Source organism: Oncorhynchus mykiss, chromosome 16 (assembly GCF_013265735.2).
Source record: "Oncorhynchus mykiss isolate Arlee chromosome 16, USDA_OmykA_1.1, whole genome shotgun sequence".
Lineage (NCBI taxonomy): Eukaryota > Metazoa > Chordata > Actinopteri > Salmoniformes > Salmonidae > Oncorhynchus > Oncorhynchus mykiss.
Window position 1 is genome coordinate 6,989,205 of NC_048580.1, and position 12,943 is coordinate 7,002,147.

General features: G+C 42.7%; 1 protein-coding gene across 2 annotated transcripts in view; it reads right to left on the reverse strand.

The window, feature by feature from the left end:
* Positions 1-12,943, reverse strand: part of LOC110491283 (vesicle transport protein SFT2A) — a 44,416-nt gene that overhangs the window by 12,966 nt on the left and 18,507 nt on the right. Inside the window, exons 5-7 of one of the 2 annotated variants that reach the window (XM_036946060.1) lie at positions 11,792-11,827; positions 11,411-11,469; positions 260-289 (exon numbers count right to left, since the gene is read on the reverse strand). In XM_036946060.1, the coding sequence (XP_036801955.1) occupies positions 260-289; positions 11,411-11,469; positions 11,792-11,827 (125 nt within the window). The remainder of the gene's footprint in view (positions 1-259; positions 290-11,410; positions 11,470-11,791; positions 11,828-12,943) is intronic. The other variant, XM_036946059.1, reaches the window with a different exon arrangement.

The following is a 12,943-nucleotide window of genomic DNA, read 5'->3' on the forward strand; positions in this document are numbered from 1 at the left end:
ATAGGAACACACAGTCTTCTAACCAGGGACCACTAAAGGTATAGGAACACACAGTCTTCTAACCAGGGACCACTAAAGGTATAGGAACACAGTCTTCTAACCAGGGACCACTAAAGGTATAGGAACACACAGTCTTCTAACCAGGGACCACTAGAGGTATAGGAACACACAGTCTTCTAACCAGGGACCACTAAAGGTATAGGAACACACAGTCTTCTAACCAGGGACCACTAAAGGTATAGGAACATAATCATCTTACCTGGCAAATGGAATGTAAGAGATGCTGTACCTGAAAGAGAAAAAAAATAAGATATGACACAGGTATACTACACAGGTATATATTATACTACACAGGTATATATTATACTACACAGGTATACTACACAGGTATATATTATACTACACATGTATATATTATACTACACAGGTATATATTATACTACACAGGTTTACTACACAGGTATATATTATACTACACAGGTATATATTATACTACACAGGTATACTACACAGGTATATATTATACTACACAGGTATATATTATACTACACATGTATATATTATACTACACAGGTATATATTATACTACACAGGTTTACTACACAGGTATATATTATACTACACAGGTATACTACACAGGTATATATTATACTACACAGGTATACTACACAGGTATATATTATACTACACAGGTATACTACACAGGTATATATTATACTACACAGGTATACTACACAGGTATATATTATACTACACAGGTATATATTATACTACACAGGTATACTACACAGGTATATATTATACTACACATGTATATATTATACTACACAGGTATATATTATACTACACAGGTTTACTACACAGGTATATATTATACTACACAGGTATACTACACAGGTATATATTATACTACACAGGTATACTACACAGGTATATATTATACTACACAGGTATACTACACAGGTATATATTATACTACACAGGTATACTACACAGGTATATATTATACTACACAGGTATACTACACAGGTATATATTATACTACACAGGTATACTACACAGGTATATATTATACTACACAGGTTTACTACACAGGTATATATTATACTACACAGGTATATATTATACTACACAGGTATACTACACAGGTATATATTATACTACACATGTATATATTATACTACACAGGTATATATTATACTACACAGGTTTACTACACAGGTATATATTATACTACACAGGTATACTACACAGGTATATATTATACTACACAGGTATACTACACAGGTATATATTATACTACACAGGTATACTACACAGGTATATATTATACTACACAGGTATACTACACAGGTATATATTATACTACACAGGTATACTACACAGGTATATATTATACTACACATGTATATATTATACTACACAGGTATATATTATACTACACAGGTTTACTACACAGGTATATATTATACTACACAGGTATACTACACAGGTATATATTATACTACACAGGTATACTACACAGGTATATATTATACTACACAGGTATATATATATATATATATATCTCTATATTATAATACACAGGTACACTACCATTCAAAAGTTTGGTGTCACTTAGAAATGTCCTTGTTATTGAAAAAAATGCACATTTTTTGTCCATTAAAATAACATCAAATCAGATATACAGTGTAGACATTGTTAATGTTATAAATGACTATTGTAGCTGGAAACGGCTGATTTTTTAAATGAAATATCTACATAGGAGTACAGAGGCCCATTATCAGCAACCATCACTCCTGTGTTCCAATGGCATGTAGTGTTAGCTAATCCAAGTTTATCATTTTAAAAGTCTAATTGATCATTAGAAACCCCTTTTGCAATTATGTTAGCACAGCTGAAAACTGTTGTCCTGATTAAAGAAGCAATAAAACTGGCCTTCTTTAAGACTAGTTGAGTATCTGGAGCATCAGCATTTGTGGGTTTGATTACAGGCTCAAAATGGCCAGAAACAAAGACCTTTCTTCTGAAACTCGTCAGTCTATTCTTGTTCTGAGAAATGAAGGCTATTCAATGCGAGAAATTTCCAAGAAACTGAAGATCTGGTGCAATGCTGTGTACTACTCCCTTCACAGAACAGAGCAAACTGGCTCTAACCAGAATAGAAAGAGGAGTGGGAGGCCCAGGTGCACTACTGAGCAAGAGGACAAGTACATTAGAGTGTCTAGTTTGAGAAACAGACGCCTCACAAGTCCTCAACTGGCAGCTTCATTAAATAGTACCCACAAAACACCAGTCTCAACGTCAACAGTGAAGAGACGAGTCCGGGATGCTGGCCTTCTACAGTATAGTATAGAATCAGGTAGCCTATATTATAATATACAGGTACAGTGCCTTGCAAAAGTATTCACCTCCTTGATGTTTGTCCTATTTTTAATTGGATGTCATGTAATGGACATACACAAAATAGTCCAAATTGGATGAAGTGAAATGAAAAAATATATATTGTTCAAAAAAATTCTAATAAATTCTAAACGGAAAAGTGGTGCTTGCTTATCTATTCACCCCCTTTGCTATGAAGCCCCTAAATAAGATCTGGTGCAACCAATTACCTTCAGAAGTCACATAATTAGTTAAATAAAGTCCACTGTGTGCAATCTAAGTGTCACATGATCTCAGTATATATATATATACACACACACCTGTTCTGAAAAGCTCCAGAGTCTGCAACACCACTAAGCAAGGGGAAACCACCAAGCAAGCGGCACCATGAAGACCAAGGAGCTCTCCAAACAGGTCAGGGACAAGGTTGTGGAGAAGTACAGATCAGGGGTGGGTTATAAAAAATATCAGAAACATTGAACATCCCACGGAGCACCATTAAGTCCATTATTAAAAAATGGAAAGAATATGGCACCACAACAAACCTGCCAAGAGAGGTCCGCCCACCAAAACTCACGGACCAGGCAAGGAGGGCATTAATCAGAGAGGCAACAAAGAGACCAAAGATAACCCTGAAGGAGCTACAAAGCTCCACAGCGGAGATTAGAGTATCTGTCCATAGGAGCACTCGGTCTGAAAAGAACTAGACTTGCTCAGGCCATCTCCCTGGAGGTGTGATCGGTATTTCTTACAGATCATATTGAAAAGTATGACCAGAGGAGTATAATCGTCAGACCCAATATTAATGGACTCTTTTCCATTACATAAAATGAAAAGAGGTGGGATCAATATGGAAACAATAGACTAACTCATCATGAAAGACCAGTTTGTCTCCCAGCTTTATGAATAATAATAAAACACAGTCTTATAACAAACAGAATAACAAACCAAGCAGAATAACAAACCTTCAATGTGGCTTAAGTCTTGAATTCCCCCCCCCCCCCCCCCAATATTATCACAAAGATAAATACAAGACAGGGATAATGACATTCACTGCCTGCACTATCAGAGGAATTACACCATTTTGATAGAGCACATTACTGTCCTTAAAGAGATAGTTTGAGATTTGAGCAATTAAGCCCTGTTTTTTTTCTACTTACCCAGAGTCAGATTAACTCACGGACACCATTTGTATGTCCCTGTCTATGTCGCAGTTTGAAAGATGTTAAAAGTAGTTTCTGGAGCCATTGCTAACTGGCGTTAGCATGCTAGATGCTCCTGTAGACTAGACTTCCAGTCATTGCGCTAAACTCTGGGTAAGTAGGGGGGGGGGGGGGAGCTTAAATTGCCAAAATCTCAAACTATCCCTTTAATAAATGATGCCTGGCCATAACAAGAGGATTACATCCGGGTTATTGAGACAAGCTGAAACCTAATGGAGTGGCCTGGGAGAGAGGGTTGAGGATTTTAAATACATAATCATCATCATCAGGGAATTACTTTTAAGAGGCTCAACTATAATCTCTTTTGTGATGTCATGGTCAGGTTGTATACTAGTTGTAATGTGACGTTTTGTCAACGTGGGCTGTTCACTGAGGGGGTGGATACTAAACTCAGCAAAAAAAAAGAAACGTCCTTTCACTGTCAACTGCGTTTATTTTCAGCAAACTTAACGTGTAAATATTTGTAAGAACATAAGATTCAACAACTGAGACATAAACTGAACAAGATCCACAGACATGTGACTAACATCAATTGAATAATGTGTCCCTGAACAAAGGGGGGAGGGGGGGATCAAAATCAAAAGTATCAGTCAGTATCTGGTGTGGCCACCAGCTGCAGTGCATCTCCTCCTCATGGACTGCACCAGATTTGCCAGTTCTTGCTGTGAGATGTTACCCCACTTTTCCACCAAGGCACCTGCAAGTTCCCGGACATCTCTGGGGGGGAATGGCCCTAGCCCTCACCCTCCGATCCAACAGGTCCCAGACGTGCTCAATGGGATTGAGATCTGGGGTCTTTGCTGGTCATGGCAGAACACTGACATTCCTGTCTTGCAGGAAATCACACACAGAACAAGCAGTATGGCTGGTGGCATTGTCATGCTGGAGGGTCATGTTAGGATGAGCCTGCAGGAAGGGTACCACATGAGGGAGGAGGATGTCTTCCCTGTAATGCACAGCGTTGAGATTGCCTGCAATGACAACAAGCTCAGTCCGATGATGCTGTGACACACCGCCACAGACCATGACGGACCCTCCACCTCCAAATCAATCCCGCTCCAGAGTACAGGCCTCGGTGTAACGCTCATTCCTTCGACGATAAACGCAAATCCGACCATCACCCCTGGTGAGACAAAACAGCGACTCGTCAGTGAAGAGCACTTTTTGCCAGTCCTGTCTGGGTCAGAGACGATGGGTTTGTGCCCATAGGTAACGTTGTTGCCGGTGATGTCTGGTGAGGACCTGCCTTATACAACAGGCCTACAAGCCCTCAGTCCAGCCTCTCTCAGCCTATTGCAGACAGTCTGAGCACTGATAGAGGGATTGTGCGTTCCTGGTGTAACTCGGGCAGTTGTTGTTGCCATCCTGTACCTGTGATGAGGTGTGATGTTCGGATGTACCGATCCTGTGCAGGACTTGTTACATTTGGTCTGTCACTGCGAGGACGATCAGCTGTCTGTCCTGTCTCCCTGTAGCTCTGTCTTAGGAGTCTCACAGTACATACATTGCAGTTTATTGCCCTGGCCACATCTGCAGTCCTCATGCCTCCTTGCAGCATGCCTAATGCACATTCACGCAGATGAGCAGGGACCCTGGGCATCTTTCTTTTGGTGTTTTTCAGAGTCAGTAGAAAGGCCTCTTTTAGTGTCCAAATTTTTCATAACTGTGACCTTTATTGCCTACTGTCTGTAAGCTGTTAGTGTCTCAACAACCGTTCCACAGGTGCATGTTCGTTAATTGTTTATGGTTCATTGAACAAGCATGGGAAACAGTGTTTAAACCCTTTACAATGAAGATCTGTGAAGTTATTTGGATTTTTATTTAATTATCTTAGAAAGACAGAGTCCTGAAAAAGGACGTTTAGTTGTAATATTACAGTGCCTTCGGAAAAGTACTCAGACCTTAACTTTTCCCACATTTTATTACATTAATCTTATTCTAAAACGGATTCAATTGGTTTTGTTCCATAAATCTACAAACAATACCCCATAATGACATCACAATATCCCATAATGAAAAGGCAAAACAAGGTTTTTAGAAATTAAGGCCATCGGGTTCTTGGTCACCTCCCTAACCAAGGTCCTTCTCCCCCCAATTGCTCAGATTGGCCAGATGACCAGCTCTAGGAAGAGTCTTGATGGTTCCAAACTTCTTCCATATAAGAATGATGGATGCCACTGTGTTCTTGGGGACCTTCAATGCTGCAGACATTTTTGGTACCCTTCCCCAAATCTGTGCCTCGGCACAATCCTGTCTCGGCACTCTACGGACAATTCCTTTCGACCTCATGGCTTGGTTTTGCTCTGACAAAAACCTTTTATAGACAGGCGTGCGCCTTTCCAAATCATGTCCAATCAATTGAATTTACCACAGGTGGACTCCAATCAAGTTGTAGAAACATCAAAGATGATGAGTGGAAACAGGATGCACCGGAGCTCAATTTCGAGTGTCATAGCAAATGGTCTGAATAATTATGTAAATTAGCTATTTATGTTTGAAATTCTGTATACATTTGCAAAATGTTCTCACTTTGTCAATATGGGGTTATTGTGATGTCATTATGGGTTATTGTGATGTCATGGGGTATTGTGATGTCATTATGGGGTATTGTGATGTCATGGGGTATTGTGATGTCATTATGGGGTATTGTGATGTCATTATGGGGTATTGTGATGTCATGGGGTATTGTGATGTCATGGGGTATTGTGATGTCATTATGGGTTATTGTGATGTCATGGGGTATTGTGATGTCATGGGGTATTGTGATGTCATGGGGTATTGTGATGTCATGGGGTATTGTGATGTCATTATGGGTTATTGTGATGTCATGGGGTATTGTGATGTCATGGGGTATTGTGATGTCATTATGGGGTATTGTGATGTCATTATGGGGTATTGTGTGAAGATTGATGAGGATTTTTTTATCGATTTAATCCATTTCAGAATAAGGCTGTAATGTAACAACATGAGAGGAAGGGGCCTGAATACTTCTGTTTTGTTAACGTGGGCTGTTCACTGAGGGGGTATGATAGAAAAGGGTATCAATACAGAATACGGTATCAGAGTATTAGACAACCAACTAACTTCCTTATGAGAACATCCAGATAAATGATTAACCATTTGGATAATATATTCTGGTACGTTTGGCATCTCATTTGAGCATCTGAGAAGTGAGCAGGAATTCCTGTTCCATTCTGACTAATAGGCCTGTTTTAGACCGTCTGTGTCGGGCAATGGACCGAGGATGGATTGTTACAGGAAATACACTCCCACACACAGACAGGTCTGAGTGCATGTCGGAGTGCGTATGTGATGTACTATGTGATGTACTATGCCAAGACGTGCGTGTGTGTACACCTGGTGGTTGCCAAGGTGATGTCTATCAGACTAGGACAGGCAGGCACCACACAGTGGGAGAGAGAGGAATGTGACATCAGACTAGGACATGTACCACAGTGAGAGAGAGGAAGGTGATATCTATCAGACTAGGACAGGTACCACAGTGAGAGAGAGGAAGGTGGTATTTATCAGACTAGGACAGGTACCACAGTGAGAGAGGGTCATGTGTATCAGACTAGGACAGGTACCACAGTAAGAGAGAGGAAGGTGACATTATCAGACTAGGCCAGGTACCACAGTGAGAGAGAGGAAGGTGATATCTATCAAACTAGGACAGGTACCACAGTGAGAGAGGGTCATGTGTATCAGACTAGGACAGGTACCACAGTAAGAGAGAGGAAGGTGACATCTATCAGACTAGGCCAGGTACCACAGTGAGAGAGAGGAAGGTGATATCTATCAAACTAGGCCAGGTACCACAGAGAGAGAGGGTCATGTGTATCAGACTAGGACAGGTACCACAGTGAGAGAGGGTCATGTGTATCAGACTAGGACAGGTACCACAGTAAGAGAGAGGAAGGTGACATCTATCAGACTAGGCCAGGTACCACAGTGAGAGAGAGGAAGGTGATATCTATCAAACTAGGCCAGGTACCACAGTGAGAGAGGGTCATTTGTAGACTAGGACAGGTACCAGTGAGAGAGAGGAAGGTGATATCAAACTAGGCCAGGTACCACAGTGAGAGAGGGTCATGTGTATCAGACTAGGACAGGTACCACAGTGAGAGAGAGGAAGGTGATATCTATCAGACTAGGACAGGTACCAGTGAGAGAGAGGAAGGTGATATCAGACTAGGACAGGTACACAGTGAGAGAGAGGGTCATGTATATCAGACTAGGACAGGTACCACAGTGAGAGAGAGGAAGGTGACATCTCAGTAGGTTGGAATGACAGCTAGACACACACCCACACACACAATCAATATGCAAACATACACGCCTCTATACAAACCTTTCAACATCTACATGCAAAAACGTCAACAAGTGCTTTTTGCTTCCTGCTTTCCAGCATGTACATTTCATTGACCTGCAAGTGATCCTGCCAGTCAGGTTGTGTCCAGGACAGGCAGGTACAACAGTACGATTAGAGTCAGTGATCCTGCCAGTCAGGTTGTGTCCAGGACAGGCAGGTACAACAGTACGATTAGAGTCAGTGATCCTGCCAGTCAGGTTGTGTCCAGGACAGGCAGGTACAACAGTACAATTAGAGTCAGTGATCCTGCCAGTCAGGTTGTGTCCAGGACAGGCAGGTACAACAGTACGATTAGAGTCAGTGATCCTGCCAGTCAGGTTGTGTCCAGGACAGGCAGGTACAACAGTACGATTAGAGTCAGTGATCCTGCCAGTCAGGTTGTGTCCAGGACAGGCAGGTACAACAGTACGATTAGAGTCAGTGATCCTGCCAGTCAGATTGTGTCCAGGACAGGCAGGTACAACAGTACGATTAGAGTCAGAGATCCTGCCAGTCAGATTGTGTCCAGGACAGGCAGGTACAACAGTACGATTAGAGTCAGAGATCCTGCCAGTCAGGTTGTGTCCAGGACAGGCAGGTACAACAGTACGATTAGAGTCAGAGATCCTGCCAGTCAGATTGTGTCCAGGACAGGCAGGTACAACAGTACAATTAGAGTCAGAGATCCTGCCAGTCAGATTGTGTCCAGGGTAGGCAGGTACAACAGTACGATTAGAGTCAGAGATCCTGCCAGTCAGATTGTGTCCAGGACAGGCAGGTACAACAGTACAATTAGAGTCAGAGATCCTGCCAGTCAGGTTGTGTCCAGGACAGGCAGGTACAACAGTACAATTAGAGTCAGAGATCCTGCCAGCCAGGTTGTGTCCAGGGTAGGCAGGTACAACAGTACGATTAGAGTCAGAGATCCTGCCAGTCAGGTTGTGTCCAGGGTAGGCAGGTACAACAGTACGATTAGAGTCAGAGATCCTGCCAGTCAGGTTGTGTCCAGGGTAGGCAGGTACAACAGTACAATTAGAGTCAGAGATCCTGCCAGTCAGATTGTGTCCAGGACAGGCAGGTACAACAGTACAATTAGAGTCAGAGATCCTGCCAGTCAGGTTGTGTCCAGGACAGGCAGGTACAACAGTACAATTAGAGTCAGAGATCCTGCCAGTCAGGTTGTGTCCAGGGTAGGCAAGGTACTTTGAGTCGTCAAACACAGGCTTGGATGAGATCTTTTTGGTCAGGGCCCTTAGCAAGGCTCACAAAATCCTTCAAGACCCAATGACCTGGACTCTGAACTACTCCCCTCTGGGTGTAGGTATAGGGAACGCCCCGGCAGAAATAACAGAACTAGACAAGCCTTTATACCAGGTGTGATGCCCTTCCTAAACAGCTGGGGTTAATGTTCCTATCACTAAGGTGTGATGCCCTTCCTAAACAGCTGGGGTTAATGTTCCTATCACTAAGGTGTGATGCCCCTCCTAAACAGCTGGGGTTAATGTTCCTATCACTAAGGTGTGATGCCCCTCCTAAACAGCTGGGGTTAATGTTCCTATCACTAAGGTGTGATGCCCCTCCTAAACAGCTGGGGTTAATGTTCCTATCACTAAGGTGTGATGCCCCTCCTAAACAGCTGGGGTTAATGTTCCTATCACTAAGGTGTGATGCCCCTCCTAAACAGCTGGGGTTAATGTTCCTATCACTAAGGTGTGATGCCCCTTCCTAAACAACTGGGGTTAATGTTCCTATCACTAAGGTGTGATGCCCCTCCTAAACAGCTGGGGTTAATGTTCCTATCACTAAGGTGTGATGCCCCTCCTAAACAGCTGGGGTTAATGTTCCTATCACTAAGGTGTGATGCCCCTCCTAAACAGCTGGGGTTAATGTTCCTATCACTAAGGTGTGATGCCCCTTCCTAAACAGCTGGGGTTAATGTTCCTATCACTAAGGTGTGATGCCCCTTCCTAAACAGCTGGGGTTAATGTTCCTATCACTAAGGTGTGATGCCCCTTCCTAAACAACTGGGGTTAATGTTCCTATCCATCCAGTAAGGCCAGCAGGCTGGTCTTCTTTCATCAATATATGCTGTTAGGATTTTTCTTATTGTCCATTTGTTGTCTACCGTATTTGAACGCCATTTTAAAACGTGTACATGATACGGCAACAACAAACCAAGTCAGTGAAGTAAAGGCAGGTACAACAGTATGTGCACAGTGCACGTCTAAGGGTTTACCCATGAACTGGATTCAGCATACGCACGAGCCCAGTGAGCCAATCAGCTGGCGCCAAGTCAGCTATGCTCTCGTTGACACAGAAGAGTTCAACCCCCCCCCCACCATCAAGTGAACTGCAGTCTGGTGATAAGTGAGCAATAGAAGACTGTGTAGGTGTGTTATGACATCGTGCAAATGTACCAAAGGAGGAAAGGTTTACTGACGTTGCAGATAGCGTGTCTCTTTTGAAGAAGGTTGATTGTGATACATTTGCGACCAAATAAATTGACATCTTTCACTTTCCATAAATAATTCCCAATTTGTTCTAAAAATAAATAAATTGAATTTGACAAACACTTCTGGTCTCCACACGTTTTTTGGATTTTCCAAACTGCAACTGCAAAGCCTTTGGTCAAGATAACTACCAACAAATGTTTCTTGTAGCTTGCTGCACCTTCCTACTGACCACCTGGCCCACTCTTCAGCAGCAAACGGCTCTAATTCATTAACGTTTTAGGGGTTCCCTCCACCAAAGGCTGTTTTCAGATCTTGCCAGAGCATAATTTGTAAATCGGGAGGTGCCGGAACAAAACGTGAGCGTGAGAGGAGGGGCTCTGAGGTCATGAGAGGAGGGTGACCTCTGGGGGGCTCTGAGGTCATGAGAGGAGGGTGACCTCGGAAGTTCTGAGGTACTGGTGCACTTCACAAAATAGATGGCATCATGAGGTAGGAAAATGATGTGGATATATTGAAGCATCTCAAGACATCAGTCAGGAAGTTAAAGCTTGGTTGCAAATGGGTCTTCCAAATGGACAATGACCCCAAGCATACTTCCAAAGTTGTGGCAAAATGCTTTTAAGGACAACAAAGTCAAGGTATTGGAGTAGTCATCACAAAACCCTGACCTCAAACCTATAGAAAATGTGTGGACAGAACTGAAAAAGCGTGTGCGAGCAAGGAGGCCTACAAACCTGACTCAGTTACACCAGCTCTGTCAGGACGAATGGGCCAAAATTCACCCAACTTTTTGTGGGAAGCGTGTGGAAGGCTACCCAAAACGTTTGACCGAAGTTAAACAATTTAAAGGCAATGCTACCAAATACTAATTCAGTGTACGTAAACTTATGACCCACTGGGAATGTGATGAAATAAATAAAAGCTGAAATAAATCACTCTCTCTACTATTATTCTGACATTTCACATTCTTAAAATAAAGTGGAGAGGATAGTGTTACTTACCATGTCATTGCTAAGAACTGTAGAATGCAGAAGATGATGGCCAGTCCCTTCTTTTGCCACTACAGAGACAGAACCAATCTCGTGTCTTTTGTCAAACAGCTGTGTTGTAGATTTGTTATAGTGCACACGGCAGCGTTTCCCAAACTCGGTCCCGGGGACCCCAAAAGGGTACAAGTTTGGGGTTTTGTCCCTAGCACTACACAGCTGATTTAAATAATCAACTCATCATCAAGCTTTGATTATTTGAATCAGCGATGTAGTGTTAGGGCAAAAAAACAAAAAACATGCACCTCTTGGGATACCCAGGACTGAGTTTGGGATACGCTGGGTTAGGGTCACAATGTAGGCTACTGAACTATTTAGAGACTTTCGGATACTTACCCAGAAAACTGCACAAAGAGTCAAAACGAGACAGAGCTGGAAACAGAAAGATAAAAACAAAAGTAAAACCTGAATATTGGTTCAATTAATGTATTATCTATTCTACTGTGATTAACGCATAATTTGATTAATGTGTAATCTACTGTGAGGGATTTACTTCAGATCACCACTCAGCTTTTGAGTGTCAGTGTTTTGACTTGCCCTAACAGCAGATCAAACTTAAAGAGTAACTGACCCTAAAAAAAAAACTACTGTCGTTTAGAAAACAGCCTATTTGACATCCCAAAATTGACTACGAAATGTAAATAGGATAATTTTGACCCAAATTTACCACAGGTATTACGAATGAGTGGGGGAGTTAGTCACTCTTTCAACTTTGAAAACACAGTAGGATGCGTTTTAGATGCGTTCAATGACGGCCTAGTGGGTTAACTGCCTGTTCAGGGGCAGAACAGATTTGTACCTTATCAGCTCGGGGGTTTGAACTCGCAACCTTCCGGTTACTAGTCACACGCTCTAACCACTAGGCTACCCTGCCGCCCCGTATCATCACAGTCGTAGCAAATAAACCCTGTCCTCAAGGTAGCTAGGTGAGATAAATCACGTATCATCACAGTCGTAGTAAATAAAACCTGTCTTCAATAAAGCAGCTCTCAGCAAAGTCAGCCCGAGTGAGAAAAGCTGCTGTGGGATTACTTACTATGATCGTTGTATGCGGTTGTTTAACTTAACATTAGTTGACAAGGACATCTGTGTATGTCCTTTTATAAAATGTCAATTTTATTTGTTACTAAACCTCTATTTAAACTAGGCAAGTCAGTTAAAGAACAAATTCTTATTTTTACAATGACGGCCTACCCCCGGCCCAAACCCGGATGACGCTGGGCCAATTGTACGCCGCCCTATGGGACTCCCAATCACAACCGGATGTGATTCAGCCAGGATTCGAACCAGGGACTGTAGTGTCGCCTCTTGCACTGAGATGCAGTGCCTTAGACCGCTGCGCCACTCGGGAGCAGTGGAAGCAGACGCTAGGCTACGAGCAGACGCTAGGCTACGAGCAGACGCTAGGCTACGAGCAGACGCTAGGCTACGAGCAGACGCTAGGCTACGAGCAGAAGCTAGGCTACGAGCAGACGCTAGGCTACGAGC